General features: G+C 58.0%; 1 protein-coding gene across 1 annotated transcript in view; it reads right to left on the bottom strand.

Annotated features, from left to right (window-relative positions):
* The window catches only part of SHB (SH2 domain containing adaptor protein B), a 131,618-nt gene that overhangs the window by 12,991 nt on the left and 97,766 nt on the right, over nucleotides 1–20,861 (bottom strand). The window contains exons 4-5 of the mRNA XM_008536889.2: nucleotides 17,014–17,185; nucleotides 11,075–11,194 (exon numbers count right to left, since the gene is read on the bottom strand). Coding sequence (XP_008535111.2) covers nucleotides 11,075–11,194; nucleotides 17,014–17,185 — 292 coding nt within the window. The remainder of the gene's footprint in view (nucleotides 1–11,074; nucleotides 11,195–17,013; nucleotides 17,186–20,861) is intronic.

Below are 20,861 nucleotides of genomic sequence, written 5' to 3' on the forward strand. Positions count from 1 at the left end.
GTTCTAATTAGTCTTTCTAATAAGCTGGCTCTGCCAAATCCAATTGTTTCTGATGTTCCTCATGGGTGAAGTAATCTTAAAAAAAAAAAATTAAAAAGCATTGAAAGTAGCAGAAAGCACCCATGGCTGGAAGGGGCATGGCGGGCACTCACTGGGGGAGCTGCCCAGAAAAGGGCAGGGTTGAGGCATTAAGAACCAGGAGTGGCGAGACCTCCACCCCAGCAAAGTGGAAGGGTGTGCACATGTGTGAGTGTGACACACACACTCACATCAAAACAGCATTTTTATAGCGTTAGCATCTGAACTATGGGAGCAAAGATGAGAGTTATAAAATCTGACATCTGATTTTACAAATTGGCCTCAAATACCAAGAACGTTTATGGAGAAAACAGGAAAAGAAAACAGAGTGCTATGGGGCTCAGGAGGGTAGTAACCCCGGGATGGGAGTTAGGACATCTGGGCTCTGCCAGTAACTCGCCGAGGGACCTTGGGCGGGTCCGTTCCCTTCCTGTGCTGTTTCTTTCATCCGACAGCCAAGGTCCTCACCGGATGATTCAAGACCCCTCTTCTGGCTGTAACAGCCTGAGCGTCTGGGGAACTGGAACCCGCATCTTGGGATTTTTCTGCAGGAAGCTGGTGGCTTCAAGCCCCGTCAAACGGCTGTCGGTGGGGGCTGATCCTATTTCCTCCGGGGCCCTTGGAGTTATTTACCTGCTGTAAGCAGTCAGACCACAATACTTTCCTGGGGTAAGCACAGCAGCTCTGCAAACAGCCCGCCTGCACTCTGCAGCCCCCGTGAGTTCACAAAGAACTTCCACCTGCGCTGCGCCCCTGCCCTCGGCGCTGAGAGGCTCAGAGACTGAAGAGCCGCGGCGCTGGGTGACCCTCCCGGCTGGTGGAAGCGGTGGGGCTCTGGCTCGGGTCCTCTGGCCCGGCTGCGAGCTGCCCCGTGTTGCTGCCCCTTCACTGGCAGCAGATACGCTCTGTGCCCATCGCCCGCCTGTCCCTGCAGCACCGGCATGCCCTCCCACCTCAGCCATTCCCAGATGGCTTTCCAAAAATATAATTAAACCAACCCTATTAACAAGGTGTTAGGGATCTGACTGGAAAGAAACGTTTTTCTCACTTGGAGAGACCACCCAGTGGCTCAGAAAGGAAGCTGTCCCAGGCCACAGGGGTCTCCTGGCGATGGACGGGCAGTTGGAACGCCTCACCCGGCAGGTGAGCCACACAGGCAGACTTCTGTAGGCCGACAGGAGATAATTCAAAACCAGCTGGAAAAGTAGTCGGGGTGGGGGGGGGGGGGCTCAGACGCTGGAAGGGACCAGGGAGCTCTGGGGGCAGCAAGAGGCAACACTGCATGGCTGGCTGGAGGGGACAGGCTGCAGCTCAGGGACGGAACCCAGCCCAGGGGCGGGACGCAAGGCAGGGTCCGGTTGGCGGGTGCTCTGAAGAAAGGGCTGGCAGTGAGTGTGGGCACCTCTTGTCTCTGGGTTTTAGGCAGCGTGGAAAGAGGGCAGTTGAATTAGGGAGAGCGTGCTTCCTGGCTCTTTTCAGAACTGCCTGTTCCAGTTCCACGGTGCAGCTGCCAGTGCCGCCACTCACCCAGCCATTCAGAAGTCCAGCCTGGTCCTTGACTCCTCGCTCTTGCTCACCCTCATCGGTTCTCCCACAACTCGGCCCACCGCCCCATCCTTCACCAACTGTCGCAGATGCCTCAGCAGAGGCCTTCACTCCTGACCCGCCTTCCAGACACATCCGTGGTCAGATGGGGCTTCTGGAAACCTCTATCTTGCCAGCTATGGCGGCCAACACTGTCCCTTCTGAGCTGGCCTCGGCCTCCCTCTCTGACAGCAGACCCCCAGTTACCCCCAGCTTCTGCTGCCTGAGGGCTGGACCCAGAGAGGGAAGCAGACTCGTGCGGCTGGGCTGCCCCTCAACACTGCCGCTTCAGGCCAGACAGCGCCCGACACTTCCAGCCTCTCACAGGCTGCGGGAGGGGCTTCCGGCTCTCTGGCCTTCTACACCTCACCACTGTCCTGGGAAAGGGCCAGAGGGACTCCAGCAGTGGGCCTGTGGTCCAGGTCCTGCACTCTCCAGACACCGACCTGGGCTCCCGGAGCAGCCGGAGAGGAAGCACAGGGCCATTCCTGTTCCCTGAGGCTCCAGGGCAGGAGGACACCAGCCGGCTGCATCCCGGCTCTCCACTCGCTGGCAGTGACAGCGCAGGGCCGTCTCCACATCTGTACAAACAAAGGCAGTATTCCACCTGCCCCCTACATGCTCCTGCAGCCGGACAGCTCGATACCCCCGTGTCAGCAGTGTTGCCAGCACCCTGGCCCTAGCGTGGCCTCTCACTAAGGCATAAGCACCGGAAGCCAGGGCCTGCCAGCTCTGATAACGGCAGCTGCCACTGGGCATCCCCCAAACCATGGCCGCCCGCAGAGGAGAAGGGCCTGGACTGGCGTGAAGCTGGCTCTCCCGCACCCAAGCACAGGCCTCTCAACACCCCACCCGCTCCAGCATCACTGCGCTGCGGGGGCCAGGAGAGGCGCCGTCCCCATGGCAGGGCAGCAGCAGGGCGTGGTTCCTCAGTAATTCTGAAGGGGGCGTTATCTATTACCCTCACGGGTCACTCGGTGGCGCGGCCTTTCTTCCCGCAGAGCATCTGCACGCTCTACAGTCCCCTGCAAATAGCGTCTGAGGAGCTCTGTTCTGCCTACAGCAGCAGCTCCTACTCATGGCCTCTGCTTTAGCCCTTTAGAAGAGACAGCACGCCACACGCCCACTGAGCAGGAAGTCTGTCCTCCTCCAGCAGCCCTGAAAGGACGGGAGATCACTGAGGCACAGATGCAGACACCCGCCCTGTCTCAGGCTGACTCAAACAGCGCCAGACAAAAGGGCCTGGCCGGGACGCCAGGAGCTGGACAAGCCTCTTCCCTTCTCTTGGTCCCAGGTTCTCCACTGTACAGGGCACTGGGCCACGTGACCTAAAGGTCTCTTTCTGTGCCCTAAATCCCAAGACTTCTGCTCAGTGTACTAGAGTTGCTGCCCTGGCTTGTCACACAAATGCTTCCCTGTGAGATGAGGAGACCAGGTCAAGTTCTGGTGAAAACTCATATTCGACTCATAGTGTCTGAAGATAGGGAAGGAGAGCTAGGGGGACAGCAGGGCAGTGAGGCTGACAAAAGGGAATGCCTGTTGAGGTGGTCATCATCTCCAACTACTGATGAGGAACTGGGAGATCAGAGAGGTTAAGTGACTTGCCCAAGGTCACTCAGCCAAGAAGAGGGCAGCCTGGATTGGACTCGAGCTCTGTGTGATTGGAAGTGTCAGTCACAGCACTGCAGGATTTTCTCAAGCTGCAGCCTGCATAAACTCTAAAATCCCACCACCACAGAGGGGAGTGGATGTGGGCATGGACAGAGACTTGCAGGTCAGACCTAGACAATCCACAAGGCCTGGACCGCACTGAGCTCTTTCTGCAACAGCCTGTGGCTCTCCAAAGGCAACGACAAAGACGATGTGCCCCTATGCTCTCCCTGAGCACAGCAATTCTGGGCACGTGCTAAGCACTTCTCACACACCGTCGCTCCGTTAACACTTCGGTAAAGCCCATCTTACAGATGAGGAAACCGAGGCTCCGGGATGTTAAGTCCCTTTCCTCAAGACCACCCTGCTTGTAAGGTGCAGGGCTGTGGTTCCAGAGCCCGAGCCAGACTGATCCAGAGCCCAGGAGTGCCACAGAGCAGCCTCTCCCCTGGGGAGTACGGGAAGGTGCTGGTGCGAAACAGACCGGACACGGGGGACGGGAAAGCAGGAAGCTCGCTCTCCCCCTGGGCTGCTCTCTCCTCCGCATGGGCAGCTCCTCGCCCTGCCTCAGTCCTCATTCTCCAAGGACCATGTCAAAGCCCCTCCCTGTCGTAGGCAAGGCTAACCACTCCTACCCGCAAGCCCCACCCCCTCCCATGCTGTCACTGTGTGCCGGAGCCCTGCTTCTCTTCCTTCCAGCCCTGCTTCTCTTCCTTCCGCATTCCCCCTCCTCCAGCCCTCACACCCACCTGGCAGCTCAGAGGGACACAGAACCAGGATCACGAAGGCAGACAGCCAGGAACCGAGGGCCCCTGTCCTCAGAGGTAGGCAGAGCCCTGGCTGCACACAGCTGCCTGCCTTGAGGCCTTGCGCTCAGAGGCAGGGCTGGGGAAAGGGCAACCAATGATGGAAGTCCAGGCATTCTTGGGCTGGACGTCCTGCTGTGCAGGGGACTCACCAACTGCTAGGGGCCCCGCTGGGGTCTAGGGACCACCCTGGGGGCTCACCCACAGGAACAGCAGCCACAATGAACCTTAGGTGTCGATCCAACAAGGGAGCTCAGACTCGGAGGGAAGTGGAGTCTGCTCCTTGCCGTGGACGAAGGGCCAGCAGCCTTTCCTCACCCTCACCCCTCCCACCCTGCAAACCTTTATTATTTCTTGCTCCTGGCTGTCAGCAGCAACAAACTAAGATTAATCACTCGCTCGCCTGCCCAGACCCTGACATACCTACTGTTTGAAAACTCTCTCCTTTACTATATAATTCAATGAAGGGAGAAGAAAGAAAAACAACTCCAACAGAAATGCATCCCCAGTGCCCCTGGAAGGCCACCATCGGCTCCTCCTGGCCCTACCACACCCCTCACACTACATTAGAGCCCCAGGAAACATTTCTGGGGTGAAGACTGGCTGCCCAGCAGTCAGCACAAACGCGCAGCTCCAAGCAGGTACCCGGCGGGTGTCATCAAGCAATGAGCGGAGGCGTGCTCCTGATAGCTTTGCCCCCTCCTCTCCTACCTGCAGAAGGTGCGCCTTCCCACGTCCCTGCGACCTTGGCGAAAGGCACCTTGCCCTACTCATGGAGCCCTTAACCTGGAAGCAAATTTGCTGATCAAACCCCAGACCCTCATGCTATGGGAAGACACTCGCCCAAGTCATCCAGCCGCCCAGGCAGCCTGGCTGTGCCCCCAGGGCTTGTGACCCGGTCCAGGGCTCCATCCTCTCTGCTGCCTCCATGGCAATTTCTAAAGCTCTGGACAAGCTGGGAGGAGCAGAGCTTGCACCTGCGGAGCCCCTGCTGTGGGCTGTGCGCCGTGTGCTGCTGAGAGGCGCTGTTTCTTACAACAACTTTACGAGAGTGGCCCATGCAGTTTTCCAGGTGATGTCCAGGGAAGTAAAGTCACTTGCCCAGCATCACACAACAGGTAGAAGATGGAGCCAGAATTTGAACTCTGGCACCTCTGACTGCAGAGCCCGGGTCTCTCTCCATCTGGAGAGGGGCTGCCCTGCGTCTCCCCTGGGGGCATGCCCACACGCTGTCCGCCTCCAGCCCCTTGGCCCCCTCCAGCGCTGGCTGCAGGGGCGTGTTTGTGGGGGCAGGATGTCTTCCTTCCTCAGCAGCATTCACGGTGCACCCTGTTCACTCCTGGTTCTAGAAGACAGCTCTGAAGACACGCCTGCACCCTGCCATCCAGGACAGAGCCCCAATTTCTCAGCCAGGTGACAAGGGCATCGCTCCTTGGCTCCCTTCAAAGTATGCTTTGTTGTTCTCACACAAGCTCTGACTTGCCTGCCTCCTGCCTCTCCCTCTGCCTGCACTGCCCGTTCCGCCCTGCCCACAGGGCTAAAGCCTGCTCATCCTTCAAGCACCCTCTCCTCTGCTTCCTTCCCTCATTCAAGGCCCTGAGCACCTTCTGCCTTGGGTAGCCCTAAACACGTTCTGCAAGTATGTAAGTTACAGGTGTAAATGTTTTCCCTCTCCTCCAGCTACAATCTGAGGGCTGGAGCCCAGGAAATAGCTGACACTGAACGGGGCAGAGCTTATGGGGGCTATGGAAGGCTCCTGTGGGATCCAGCTCGAGTGGCAGCCTGACGGAAGCAGGCTAGACCCCAGAAGTGTCTCCTGAAGTCTGAATGTGGGGCACACTTGCAAGGATGCTGTGCAGTGTGCCTTCGGGGATGTGAAAGCCCAAGACCCTGTTGTGAGAGCTCCTGTCAGAGGAGCAGTGGCGGCCCTGCTGAGGCCTCAGAAGTGCCACTGTGTCTGCCCCACCCAGGGATGAGCCCAGTGCAGGCAGAGCCCGCCCGGCAGCACGGGAGGCCTGGCCCTCCCCCTGCCTCCCCACCCACAGCTGCGAACCCTGCACTCTCTGAAATACTCTTTCCCTCGTCTTGTCCAGATTTCTTTGCAAAAACTCATGAAACTAGAATTTGCAAAGAGTCATTCATAGTCCAAAGTGCCTGATGAACCCTTTCAATGAGATTTTTAAAGACTTTTCATCCCTTTCCCGCACTGCCTGCCTTTCCAGACAGGAAAACTATTGGAGTGTGATGTTTGCTTGCCGATTTCTACAGACTCAACCCTTTGCTTCTCTGAGGCTGGAGTGAGTGTACCTGGGGTCATTGGTTAGTGCTGGGGCCAACGTGTCTGCCGGCAACCGAGAGGGAGCCCGAGGGCTGCCGCCCTGTCAAGTCCAGCTGGAGAAGGGGCAGATGGGTGGCAGCCTGGGCAGGTCGAGGGGTCTGTCTAGTCCCCACAGTGTGAAGTGGTCACCATCTCTGGCGTCAGAGTGGTCAGTGCCAGCTGGGCAGCCTTAGGTCAAACACGGATCCCCTTCCACAAAACAAAGGATGGACAGAGGGGCCTCTAAGGTCGCTTCAGGCTTGACATCTGATGACCTCCTGACCCAGGGTAAGGAGTCTTGGGAGGAGGGGGCTGAGGACTTACTGAATGCACCGAGGAGGAGAGGATGGATGCTCCATGCCAGGCCCAGGCGGTCCTCCATGAGAGCCAGGGCCCCTTCTAGCTTCCTGTTAATCACTAGGGAAGTGCTGAGCCCCTGCATTGGGCAGGCCCAGTTGGACAAGAGGGCCCCATGGTGACCCCAGAATAGCCTTGCCTGCAAGGGAACAACAGCCTCCTGGGTATCCAGGATGTGTCAAGGCTGAGGCACCAACATGGGAGCTCACAGGAATCTTAAGCCAGCTGCAGAATCATACCAGTAATACCTCTAGGGTCCATTTCCTTTTTCTTCCCTTTTTTTTTTTCTGCTGAGGAAGATTTGCTCTGAGCTAACATCCATTGCCAGTCTTCCTCTTTTTTTTTGCTTGAGGAAGATTTGCCCTGAGCTAACATCTGTGCCAATCTTCCTCTGTTTTGTATGTGGGTTGCCCCCACAGCGTGGCTGCCGCCGAGTGGTGTAAGTCTGCACCTGGGAACCAAGCTGGGCTGCCAGAGCAGAGTGCACTGAAGTTAAACACTAAGCCATGGGGCCAGCCCCTGCGGGGTCCATTTCTTAATCCCCTGTGCAACATGCCCTCTGTTACACAAACAGGCCCAAAGGCCACCTCACAGATGGGTCTCCAGAAGAGTATTTCCATCATGGTCCCAAGAGTGTAATTCCCTTTTGATCCCTGGTTTGTGCCATGCTTAGACAGCAGGGCCTCTCTCGGGAGAGGCGGCACCTTGACTCTGCTCTGTCAGTGACAGGCTTGCCGTCCAGGGCCGGGCTGCAGGCGAGAGAGACAGCCGGGCACAGGCTTCCCTGCACCCAGCCCTGTGGCCTTGGCAGTCATCACTTCCTGGGCGTCATGGTCCCCATCTGTGCACGGCGGGGGAGGGTGCTCTTCTGAGACAGAAGCACATCTAGCCCACCAGTGCAGTGTCAGTGTCGTCTTGTGTCATTCCCACCCTGCCCCTGCTTTCCCCGGTCAGCCCTGTGGTTTGTTGAAAGCCGTTGGTAAGAGTTGCAGGAAGGACCCGTTGTCCAGGGTTCTGGCAGGGAGTCCTCTCCTGCCACTCGCTGCTCGCTGCGTGGCCTTAGGTGAGTTCCTTCCCTCTGGGCGCACCGTCCACATCTGCCAGGTGAGACTTGGACTTTGATGGCTGTGAAGGATGCCTCCACCTCTGACATCAGGGCATCTCTGACTCCTGGGGTTTCCCGTCCGTGGCTCAGCCGCTCCTTGCCCTTGGAGTGCTCTGGCATGATCCCTTGTACCTCCCAGGCCGGGGGAGGAGGTGGAAGAGACTGAGGACAAGGCCCAGCAGCCTGTGCCAGGACCCCGAGTAAGACCACTCTGCTGTCAGGCATGGGTTTGTCTTCCTGCGCCTGTCCCGTTGGATCTAGTGACCAGGACCTGCAGTGTGGATGACTGGTTCCACCCACCAGTGCTGGAGGTAGAGGGGGTAGTTTTGCATGCTTGTCTAGAGCCAATGGATTCCAAAGGCAAAAGGGTGGTGTCACCTCATCAGCTTTCCTGTGTAAAAGTCCCAAATTGGGCAAGTGGGCAAGGCTACCCCGTGGCTGGGCAGGCCAGCCTGCTAAGGGAAGGTGGGTTTGCTTCCCAGAGCAGCCCCAGTTCCCGATAAGCAGTCCGGCTGCCAGCCAGGGAGTGACACCCGGCACATTAATCACTCCCACCACAAATGGACGGGCCCTGGGACCAAACATCCCAGCTGCTAGGGGCAAGTGCCAGCTTTACCAGCCACAATGTGAGGTGTGAGATCTCAGATCCCCGAGGCCTGCCTGGCGGGGGCAGGTGGGGAGCGTCATTCCTCATGCGTGATGTTGTCAGGCACGTGGTACACATTGACATTGGAGTTCTAGCTGTGTTATCATGTGAGCCTGCTGCGAGGATGCTCTGGGTGGAAAAAGGATCTAGGGGGAGTCTGGCCTCAGAAGACGGGGCCCTCCACCCCTCCCGGTACAGGTATTTATCAGAGCCCTCTGGCCCTGGCTGCAGAGTGCAGTCTGGCCCTTTCAGCCTGGGCCTTGTTGCACGCAGATCTGCACGGAGGGCCTTGGGGCCCCGAGGTGGCGTGGGGTAGGTACTCCCTGCCACTGAGGGCCCGGAGGAGCTGCAGGGAAGAGGTACGCTTGAGCTGTAAAGAGAAAGGGCGAGTGTTCCCCAGGCAAGGAGGGCTGCTGGGCCTGTCAGGTGGAAGGGACAGCCCAGGCACAGCCCCCGAGATGCAGAAGAGCCTTGGCCAGTCTCATGCCTCACAGAGGAGTTGAGATGCGATTCTTAGTGCTGGGGCCACTGACGTGCAGGGTCCACTCTCAGGCATCCACCCTCATGCTCCTCCTCGGTGCATTCAGTAAGTCCTTTCAGGAAGACCCCTCTGGCCAGGCCCCAGACAATGGGACCCCAGGAGGAATGAGGTTCTCTGAGGAGCTCCGAGGCTGCCAGCGTGATAAATGCTGTGCTGAGGAAGCCCAGGGGTGGGCAGGCTGTCTGAGTGGGCAGGGAAAGGCGGTGACATGGAAGTCTCCTCTCTAATGTCACCTGCTTCCTCTACCTCTCACAGCCCAGAACACAGCAATTCACCTTGAGGGGGAAGGTGGAGATCCGGAAGCATCACTCAAGGGCACCTGGGTTGCTACGTTACCTTGGCCAGTGAGAGAGGGAGCGGGGCTGCACGGAGCAGTGGGCAGTCGAGGACTGCCTGGCCCCTGGCAACACGGCCAGCAGGGTGCACCTGTCCCCTGCCTCTGCCCTCTCCTCAATCCAAGGACGGCCTCGGGCTTTGGCGCCTCCAGCCCAGTTGCTGCTTGGCATATCGAATTTTCCTCGGCTGCAATAACCAACCTGATTCTTTAAGTTGTGTGATGGTGGACAATGAAGTATGCAGGGGCCGTTGGTCCTGGGGCCCCTCCCAGCCAGTCACAGATCCCCTCCATATCCTCCCTGGCAAGGTGGGCTTCCAGCCCCTAGCTGCACGCCCACAGTGATGAGACGCTCACTCCCTCTCGAGGCAGCCTCCGCTCGCTCTAATTCTTGATCACCTCTGACTGTTGGAAAACGCTACCTCTCACTGAGCTAGAATCTGCCTGCCCGTAACTCCCCCATCTGGGGACCCCCAACCACGTCTGCTCCGTCTGCCCTGATAGTCCCTGAGAGATGTGTAGTTCCCACCGTGTGTCCGCACATCCTCCTTTCTGCAGGTAGACTCCCAGTGCCTCTGTTTCCTGCCCATGCTCTGCAGTCTGTCACTGTCCCTCTCGGGGCATAGTCCAGCAGACCACGTGGGGTCAGTCCAGAGCAGAGAGCGCAGGCCAGTCTCTCCTTCCTTGGCTGGACTGCTCTGCTGGCTACAAGGCTGGCCTGCACACAGGCCCTCTCTCCGTCACGTGGCCTCTAACAACAATGAGTAGAGCAGAGAGGAAGCCAGGCAGAGGACTTCACCGTTCTTGGTGGTCTGTGCTGGCTGAAGGGCCTGGGTTTGTACTCCAGTTCTGTCCCTAACTCTCTCTGTGTCGTTGGGAAATCCCTCCTCTCTCTGGGCCTCAGTTTTCCTATCTGTAAAATGGGTTTTAGACAATATGCTAGGTCCCATTCAGTGGCAGCACCGAAGGATGACGGACTCCACCGAAAAACCCTTTTCTTGTTTCAGGCTGCCTATCTCAACAGCAATGCCTCATGGGTCAGAAAGACGCGACAATGACGAGGCGGCTGCAGGAGACAGCAGCAGGATTCTTCCTGGCCCTTGCTGGTGCTCCCCACCACCTTCGTGAGACACACAAGAATCAGACCTGCCCAAACAGTAACCAGGAACAGAAGGAAAAGGTCATTCTTATAATGGGGGCAGGGCGGGGGCAAACAGCTGGTCCCGAGGCCAGGCCCTGCCCCGGGCCAGCGATGTCCCCTCCCTGAGCCTCAGTTTCCTCAGCTGCAAAACAGGTCAATGTGAGGTGCGAAAGAGGGAGGAGGATGCTAAGAGCTTCACACAGCCCCTGGCTCACAGCCAATGTGAAGCTGTTCTTGGCTATTTAACATAAATCCTAGGAAAATGCCCCTCCCCTCCTGGGGAGACAGAAGCAGAACAGAAAAACTCCTCTGTATCCCAGGAAGAAAGATCAAACTGAAACACCGAGGCTTGAAATAACTCGCGCCAGCGTTTCCTGTGGGGACGCCGGCGGGTCTTTCTGCCACAGACACAGGGCTGGGCTGCGCTTCACTTGCAGCTGCTGAGGCGGGCGGGGGGTGACCGAGGCGGGCAGGGGGCGACTGAGGCGGGCTGGGGCGACCAAGGTGGTACTCACTTCAGGGAGAGGGAGTAGTCGTGCTTGCTGGTCTGGCTGTTCCGCACGAGGTAGCTACACTCCTTGCAGAGTCGCAGCAGGTTCTCGGCGTCCCCTCTGCTGATGGCTCCGTGATACCATCTGGGAGGAGGGAGAGGGTCAGAACCTGTGGGGCAGGACCCCACCGCTGACACCCTGAACCCTGCTCCTCCGCAAGGAGGCTCGGCCCCTCAGAGGGCAACTGCCCCGTCCCGGGCCTCCTTGTACCAGGCAGGTCGTGTGCGTGCTGCGTCTGCGCAGTGGGTCCTTCAATAGATACCTAGGGAGCGCCCGCTGCGTGCAGGTCCTGGGGAGAGGCGGGCACGCACGCGCAGCCTCCTCCCCCATGAAGCTGTCATCCTAGCGCAGCAGCCCTGGAGGACAGGAAGCAGGGCCCCCTGCTCTGGGGCTCGCAGGAGGGACTGCTATTTTAAGCAGCAGCCAGGGAAGCTGTCCAGAGAGGGTGACATTTCAGTGCGGACTTGAACGAGGCGAGGCAGGAAGGCCCGAGGTGGGAGTGCCTGGTGTGTCTTGGAAACAGCAAGGAGGCCAGCGTGGCCCCAGTGAGGCAGGGGCGTGGGCAGAGGCCCAAGAGGCCACAAAGCGGGCAGCGTCAGGGTGCCTGTGCACGATGCGAGGACTCTGGCTGTCTCCGTCTAAGTGACAGGGAAGCCACCCAAGGGTGCTGACAGCAGGGACAAGTAGGTGGTGCTCCTCGCTCAGGAGAGCAGGCAGCAGGTGTGGGGTGGCCCCACCAGTGCTCCTGCTGAGTGAATCTGGCATCGGCTGGGCACGTAGCAGTCCCAGCGTCACTGCTTTCGGACACTGCGTGGTGGGTGGCAGAATCAGAAGGGAGGGGTGTGGTGGCAGATAGCCTGACGAAGGCCCCTCACTGCAGGACTAAAGGGAACACTGATTTCTGAGACTGGAAGAAGGTAAAGTTTCAGTGAAGAGCGAAGATCCTAAGACGCCAGTCAGGGTATACTCAGAATGCACTTCTGTCCTACGGTCTCTTAGGGGCAGGGGCAGTGGGAAGGTGGGAGGCAGGGCCAGGAGGAGAACCAGAGGTGCCCGACGGCCAAGGCTGGATCACACACTGGCCAAGAGGCACAGACAGTCCTGCCACTCGCCAGCCAGGTGGTCTGTGGCAAGAGGCCGAACCTGGCTGTGCCTCGGCTCTCCATCAAGTTAGGGTCACTTCACCCCTGTTTTGGGATTTTGAGGATTAAACAGTGTGATGCATAGAAGGGCTTATGCAGAGCCTGAGATGGGGTGCGTTTCAACAAATCCCTTGTAGCTTGGCAGCTACAAGCATCAGCAGAAAGAGACTGAACTGCAGACGGCTGCGGGGAACTTTCCTGGCTGTCATCACTTCAGCTGCTGCCGCACCAAGGCTGCATTTTAAATTCCCAGGTGTGACTGGGATGCTGCCTCCCGTCCTGGCCCAGGGGTGCCCTACAAACAGTACCTCTGAGAGTTCTGTGACACACATTCTGCTTAGAGGAAAACGTCACACTGCCTCTCACTGTGCACTTGCTGCCATTTACAAGGCAGCATTCTGAACAGTTAGCAGCAGTGTGATGATGTAATTGTCACCTAAAAACCCAACCAGCTTTACAAGGGCAAAGAGTGGAGAGGAGACGTGCGTGTCTCGTCCAATGAGCATGTGACTGAGTCACTGACTGCCCAGCAAGTGACCATTCACAGCAGGTGAGCCCCGCGGCCGGACATGTGGAGGGGAGACTTGCCCAAGGAAAATGCAGAGAGCGTGCAGATGGCAGACCTGCCCCCCCTCTGAACTTAGGCAGGAATGAAGAGGAATGAAGTGGGACGCGTGGGCTGCTGTACCTACAACACTTCCAGGGTCGTGAAGGCTCCAGCTGCTTTAGAAAAGATGCATGGATGCAATGGGGAGAAACAGCTGGGCAAGGACGGAGCTGACCGCAGAAACATGAGTTAAGAGATTTGGCAAGGCTGTTGTCCGGGAAATTTCACCTGCGTAACACACCCCCAGTGAGCTGACAAAAACATTATTTATTAGGAAAACAAGTTCCAGCCATTTGAAGCACAGCCGTCCTCTGGGAAAGGCCTAGAAGTGGTCTCCAGGGAAGTGCTGCCCGCTGCCCGCCCCTCCCTGAGCACAGGAGCGAGCTGGCTCTTAGGGGGTGCTGTGGATCCTGGTGAAGGGTAACCCCTGGTGGGTGAACAGGATGAGCTGCTGGTTCCCTCCCCGGCTGCTCCAGCTACTCCACGTTGAGAGAAAGGCAGGGGACTTGGGGTCGAGGATCAAAGAAGACCCAGGCAGAGTTCGGGAGAGAAGGGCCAAAGGACACCAGATGGGAGGCTGGGGCCAGCCTGCCATAGGGGGTTCCCACCAGAGACAAGGTGGGCTTGTGAGGGCTGGGGGCCAACTGCTGGTCCTGAGCAGACTCTGCCTGGACTGAAAAGAGAACCCAAGCGGGAGCCATCTTGGGGATGTGCTGGACTTTTCAGAGTTGGACAGTCAGGCCAGAACCTCGGGGATTAAGAAGACTCAACCCGAGTCATCCAGCCCATCCCATACCCGTTAGCTCATCCAATATGTACTCACCACTTACTACATCCTGGATCTCATGGGGCTCATGCAGGGAGGTGGAGAGCCAACAGATAGACTCAGGAAACAATTTCTGATAGTGACAAGTGCTAAGTAGGAATGCTGGGTTTGTGACGAGGCAGAGACCGGGGCAGGAGAGGTGCCTACTTTAGAATGAATGGGCGGGGAGGCCCCAGAGGAGATGACATTTGACCTGAGAATCTGCATCATGAGACAGAGCCAATCATGTAAAGAGCCAAAGAAAACATGTTCTCTGCAGAGGAAGCAGCAAGTGCAAAGGTCCTGTAAGAGGAATGAGCTTGGGTGTTCACGGAGCAGAAAGGCAGCAAGAATGGTCGTGCACTGTGAGCGTGGAGAGTGGTACAGACGAGGGTGCAGCGGGAGGCAGGGCCCAGTTCCCTGAGGCCTTGCAGGCCAAGGGAAGAAGTCCGATCCCATTCTAAGCGTAGCGGAGGGCAAGGAGTTTTAAAGAGAGCCGTTACTTGCTCTGGGTGATCTTACAAAAGTTCAACCAGGCTGCCCTGAAGAGAGGCCCAAGGGGAGGTGAAGAGGAGACAAGTCAGGAGGCTTCTGCAGTGGTCCAGATGGGAGGTGGCCCTGAGCTGAGGGCAATGGGTGAATTCAGGCTTTATTTTAGATGGAGAGCTGGCAGAACTTAGTAATGCATTAGACACGGCGAAGGCAAAAAAAGGAATCAAGATGACTCCAATTTGTGGCTTGAGCGACTAGGGAGATGTAACACCTTTTCCGGAGGTGGGAAGCCAGGGGAGGGTGTCCAGGAGATCAGGACCCCAGTTCTGAGATACCCGTTTGTCAGCCAAGCAGAGATGCCAGGAAGGCAGCTGGATGCTGAGTTGGCATTTCGGGAGGGCGAGGGCAGGGACACACACCAGGGCTCACCACCGGGCTCCTGAAGAGACTACCTGGGGGGACGGAGCTGGAACTGAGCCCCGGGCACTGCAACCTTCAGGTCAAGCTGAGGCAAGGAGCCAGCAGAGGGGCCAGAAGGAGCAGCCAGGGAAGTAGGAGAAAAACTGGGAGTAGAGGGTGTCTGCGGGGGAGGGAGCCATCTCCTGCACTGACTGCCCTGGAGGACAGAGGAGGCCACCTGTGACCCAGGCAGAGGAGGAAGCAGATTATGGTGAGTGAGAGAGTGGGAGGTGACGAAAGGGAGAGAAAGCGCTGACAGCTCTTTGGGGACCTCGTCCACTCATCAGCTGGCTATCTACTCAGCACCCATCCTGTGCCAGATGCCTTTCTAGGCACTGAGGATGGATGCAGCGGTGACCTGAGTAAGTTCCTGCCCTCACGGAGCTCCTGCTTTCAACAGCGGCAGGAGCTGGGGGGCGACGTTGGGTCAGGATTATTTATTTATTTATTTGCCGTTAACAAGTTTGTGACTGGAATTTGTCTATGTGCTAATGGTAATAATGAGGTGCGATGGAGGTGGCGGTGGGCTGCCTCGGGAGGTGCGGGGGCTGGGTTGTGTCCCTGAGTCCCTTAGCAGCAGCCTTTCCACTGTCCCGGGATGAAAGCAGGTGGTATGGGTGTCCAGGCAGAGGTGGGACTGCCCATCCTCTCAACAACCCCGTAAGACCGGGCACACTTCTCAGGGCGCCAGTCCCCAGCTCCCCTCTCCCCTGTGCTGGGGTGGAGGGGAAGTGGGACTCGGAGGTCCCTCCGAGACTGAGCATCATCAGCCCAGTTTGGGGATCAGGCGATCCTCTCTGCCTGGGTCATCGGGCTCTGATGGAAGTGGCATTTTGCCTAAGCACACCTCTCGGGTGACAAGTCAGGGCCTCCGACAGGCCAGAGTAAGCCTGGGGAGATGAGATGGGGTCATGACTGGAGCTGGCTGAGGGCTGTGTCGGGAGGGAACAGGAAAGGAGAGGGAACAGAACTGCACTCAAGGGGCCCACCCCGGGGTGGGAAGAGGGTGGGATGGCCCAGCTGACCCCTGGCAGACCTGGGTCAGGATGCACGCTCAACAACTCCCACACATCTCTCATCTCTGGATCATATTTTATTTGTTGATCAAAAAGTGCTCAGTTTGATCAGAAATAAGCAAACCTGCCACCCAATCTGAGTGGCTGTGAGAAATGATAACACAATACTGGCTGGGAGCGCTCCCCCCGCGTGCTCAGTACAGCAGGCGTGGGGCCCACAGAGGAGGCTGCAGCCTCCCAGGAGGAGAGCACAGGAGCATGACATCCCTCGGAAAGCCCTGCACCCTGCTCCCCGCGCAAGCGTCTCCTGGGAGGGATGCTCTGTGGCTGGGTGGAGACTGATAACAGCAAGTGACACATGTGAGACGCGCTCCTGAGGCCCGGCCTGGGGTCAGCTAGTCTCTTGGTCTTGCAGAGGGCCTTCTCTGCGCCAGGCATGTGCTGAGGGTGGAGGATGTGGGTGTATACAAGAGGGGAGAAATAAGGGCAGAGCATGGGGTCGAGTCATGGGGCTGGAGTTCAAATCCCACCTCTGTGCTCTGAGCCAGGGGATCCCAGCCAAGGCTCTGCTCCTCTTGGAGCCCCGATTTTCTCATCTGTGCAATGGGATGATAACCCCATTTATCGCACATTTGCTTATTGAAGATGACACACCTGAAGGGAACAGCCCCAGATGCAGGACCTGATCCATCAAGCACCTGGAGTAACGCCCTCCAGTCCAGGTACAAGGGATGGCGAGAAAAGAAGAAGGCAGCCTGGGGCAAGTCACTGAGCGAGCGGCAGGTTTGGGGGCTGGGGCTTTATCCTGACGTGATGGGGAGCCACTGAAGGTTTCAGAGCAGAGCAGGGAGATGGTCCTCAGGTCAAGGGGGCGGGTGGTGAAGGCCTGACCAGCACTGCCAGGGAGAAGCGGGGAGGGAAAGGGGCTGCAGGGTCGGGACCCAGCCACTGACTAGAGGTGGGAAACCTCTGGAGAAAGGGGTTGAGAAACCAAAATCAAGAGAGTGAAGGCCTTGTGCAACTCATAGCAAGCAGATGTGGCGCAAAAACATCACTGTAGTTAGAAAAGAACCCTAATTCACACTTAACGGACAGGATTAGGGGACACTTAGCTTTTCAAAACCTCAGTTGCTGCAGGATGAAAACAGAAACTAGGAGGTAGGAGAGAGGGGTGAACCGTGTGGACGGCTTTGCACTCCCTCCCGCTAGTCATCGAAAGTAAGGGAGGACACAGTGCGCAGGGAGCAAGCACGGAAGGCTAGGGACCAGGGGAGGCGCGCTCTAACCCCATTCTGCCACTGACAGGTGGCCTTGGCCTCCTTTGAGCCTCTGCAAGGACACACGACCTGGGAGCTGAGGTTGATTTACTCCTCAAAACTTACATTTGCTTCTCCAGCGGGACAGCGGGATCCACTCTCTCTCCCAAGGCCCCACAGAACTCGGGGCTCCCGTGTTTGATGGGCTTGAAGCCCCCTCCGGGAGCACGAAGCTGGCGCCGCCGGTCCCGGGAAGGCGAGGGCGACGACTGCCGTTTCTCGTTGCCATTAAACTGGGCTGTGGGGAGAGAGAGAGCACAGTCACCGGAAGCTCAGCCCGAGACGTCACTGGGCGGCCCAGAGCAGGGCAGCTCGACTGTCCTCACTGGGGCTTTACCATTCGCAGGAGGAGTTCCAGGCAACGAACAAACGTGGCTCAAAAGATGCGGGCTTCCTAAGACAGGACATGTGGGTGCTGTCAAAGCCACTCGGCGCATTCGGGGTGCGGGGTGAGTCTCCAGAGCCCACCGGGCGCAGCCTTATGCCCAAAGGAAGCCCCTGCAACCTCCAGCAAGGGGCATGGCACTCCCGTGGGGGGCTGGGGGCGGGCTCATTCCTCAGGACAGTTCTCAGGGCAGAAAGTTGTTCTTCATTTTGTGCCAAACACCCTGCCTCCAAGTGGCCTTTCTCCTCTTCCCATTCTCCCATCCCACCAGGGGCCACACTGGCCAGATCTGCCCCCTTTCTCCTGGGAGAGCCCTACAGAGTTCCATTCGGGGGTCATGTTGGACCCCCCAAGTCTGCTGCTCTTCATTCAGTCCCCCTGTGTATGCCCCACACAGCCAGCGCTGCCCTGGACCCAGCCCCCAGGGGAGGTGGGAGCAGCACACAGCACAGTGGGACAGGCCCTCCTTTGCGCTCTCCTACCCACCCTGGGCCCGTGGGAGCATCCTTCACTCCACGGGCTCGGGGAAGATGCCTCTTGGGAGCAGGACCCTAGAGATACCCCACAAAGAACAGAAAATACTGAGTTGAAACTGGAGCTGCCAGAAGCTTTTTTTTTTTTTTTGAGGAACATTAGCCCTGAGCTAACATCCACTGCCAATCCTCTTCTTTTTGTGAGGAAGACTGGCCCTGAGCTAACATCCGTGCCCAGCTTCCTCCAGTTTAGATGTGGGACACCTGCCACAGCATGGCTTCCAAGTGGTGCCATGTCTGCATGCAGGATCCGAACTGGTGAACCCCAGGCTGCCAAAGCGGAACATGTGCACTTAACCGCTGTGCCACTGGGCCAGCCCCCATCCAGAAGCATTCTTGGAGACCAGCTGGTCCACCTTGCAAGTTCTCTCTGGGCCTCAGCTTCCTCCTCTGAAAAACAGGGATAAACACTGTCCCACCTCCCGGGATTGCTGTGAGGACTCAACCAAGTGACGTACACAGAGATCTTAGTGGAGACCCTGGCAGATAGTCTGTGCTTAATCAATGTTATTGTAAATATCTGCTTTTATTATTATCGTGTCTGCTCAACGCAGACACAGTAATAGGCACTTCACATAAGCTACTGAACGGATCCGAATTCCTCTCCTAAGCCTTCCCTGGCTAGCTGTGTGCCTTGGCTAAGTTACTCAATCTCTCTGAGGCCCCGTTTCCTCCCTCACCAGGCTGCTGTGAAGATCAGATGAGGGAGTACATCCTAAGGGCCAGCACACAGAGTGCTGAGTACACTGGGCCAGGGCCTGCGGAACAAGGTTCCCAAAGCTGTGTCCAGCGGCAGGTCCACGGTCACACAACGGCAGAAATCTCTCCTCCACCCAGCGTGCATGGACATGGCAAGCTGTCTTCCGACCCTGGCCAGCCACATGGCAATCAACCTCACATTCACGGGTGGCGGCGTGAAACCCCAGCCCGGGCTGTGGGGATGTGCTTCTACGGGGACCAAGGAGTGTGAATGAACTTGTTCCATGTCTCAGCCGTTGAGCAAGCTCCTCCATCAGGACCGTGACGCGTTTCCATCCCTCCGAGACACTCTTCTCTATTAACCGCTATGAAAATCAGTGGGAAGGGAGGGCCCTGCCAACAGAAGGCTCCAGACACACTGGACCTGTGTGTGTGGTCACTCTCATGACTGCAGTGGGGTCTAGCAGGCCATCCCACTCCTCAACCCTCACCCACATGGTCCAGGCCCAGTTTGGGGGGGGTGGGGGGGAAATGGCAGTGAGCAAGACACAGAAACCCCTGCCTCATGGAGCCAGAGTCCGAGGGAGGAGAGACAGGCAGGAAGTGCCCTAAGTCAGGGCCCTAGCACCCCGCTGGTGACAAGTGCTCAATCAGGAGAAACTGCAGCAGGGCGGGGAAGGCCTCGAAAGGTGACACCTGAATAAATTCCTGAGGGAAAGGAGGGATTAGCCATGTGGACAACAGGAGGAAGGACATGCCAGGCAAGGGGAGAGCAAGTTCAAGGGCCTGAGGCGGGAACATGCCTGGGGTGTTTGGAATAACACAGCCCAGGACGAGTGGAGGGGGTGGGAGGACAAAGGGCCGGGCGGCCCCCTCCATGGGCCTTGGGAAGGACTTTAGTTTTATTCTGAGAGAAATGGAGAGCCATTCTGCTGTTTTGATGGGGGTTTTAACTTGGCACTTCTTAACAGGACTGCTGCGCTGAGGACGAGGTATACGAGAACTCTCGGTACTTCCTGCTCCATTTTGCTATGAACCTAAAACTACTCTAAATAAAAAAGTTTGTTAAACAGAGAGAGATGGAGGGGAGCACAGGGAGAGCAGGAGGTACCGTGGGCCGGGCCGCACTGGAGATGTGGATGGCAGCGGCGGCGAGTGGTCAGACTCTAGCTATGCTCTGCAGGCAGAGGCAGCAAGCCTCGTCCCTGTCCTCAAAGAGGAGTGTGCGAGAAAGAGGACCAAGGAGACTGCAGGCCAGGGGCCTAGCACTGCAAGGAGCGGGCTGGCAGCATCCAGGAGCCACAACGCACAAAAAGCTCGAGTTAAGCTTGGTGGGAAAGCAGGATGGAGGCTGAACTCCACCTTAGAGACGCCCACAGCCTGTGAGACAGGACTGGCCGTGCGGAGCGGGGCAGGGCCAACACTCGCTGGGGCGCAGGCCCTCCTCTCTGCTACAGTTCCGTGCTGTGCCCAACCACAGGGACAGACAGCAAGACGGCAACGACCTTGAGGCCCTTCTACGGAACAGGCCGTGGGGCTGGGTGTCTGAGAAGCCCTCCTCCATCTGGCTGGCAAGCTGGGCCCTCACAGAGGTGGTGAGGGGCGAAGCCCAGAGCTGGGGCCCCTCCCTGGCTTCCCAGCTGCTGGCTCTCCCACCAGGGCTCCCGCTGAACAACACCAGCCCTCACAGCAGCTGGTCAAAAGGGGTGTATGTTCTTGGAGGGGTGACCTTGGCCAGGGGCGAGCACTGGGATCAGGGAGACAGGTGAGGGCCCGGCCACGGAGCCCCCTTCTAAAGAGCTGGGACTGGATCCTCCGCATGGGCTGAGTCAGGGGAGGCCGTTAGTAGATCGGGCTTTAGAGAGCTCTCTGACTGCTGCTGGAGGGTGGGTTTGAGGGCAGCCCTGGAGGTGGGAGACCGTGCCTTAGGGAAGGTGACGGAGGCTGAAGCCCTCAAGGATGGGAGGGACGTCGGAGGTGACTCCAACAGACTTGGCTACTTGTGGGTGAGTCAGGGAAAAGCCCTGTGTGATGCCCCATTGAGATGGGGACCCGGGGCACAGCAGGAGACGGGGGCAGTGAGCATGGGACCAGCGTGCCCTTCCCCACGACGCCTCCCCTCTGCCAACTCTGTGGGTGTCAGGAACGGAGAGGAGGCAGCCCAGCGGGCCTTCCGGCACGAGGGCCAGCAGTGCCGAGGGGGGCGGCGGAGAGGCCTGGTGTGGGAAGGGGCTGGTGGGAGCTGGGGTTCCAGGCTTAGTTTTGCACAGGCTGAGGAGAGGGAGGGACCAGACGAA

The sequence above is a fragment of the Equus przewalskii genome, chromosome 26 (genome assembly GCF_037783145.1).
Source record: "Equus przewalskii isolate Varuska chromosome 26, EquPr2, whole genome shotgun sequence".
NCBI lineage: Eukaryota > Metazoa > Chordata > Mammalia > Perissodactyla > Equidae > Equus > Equus przewalskii.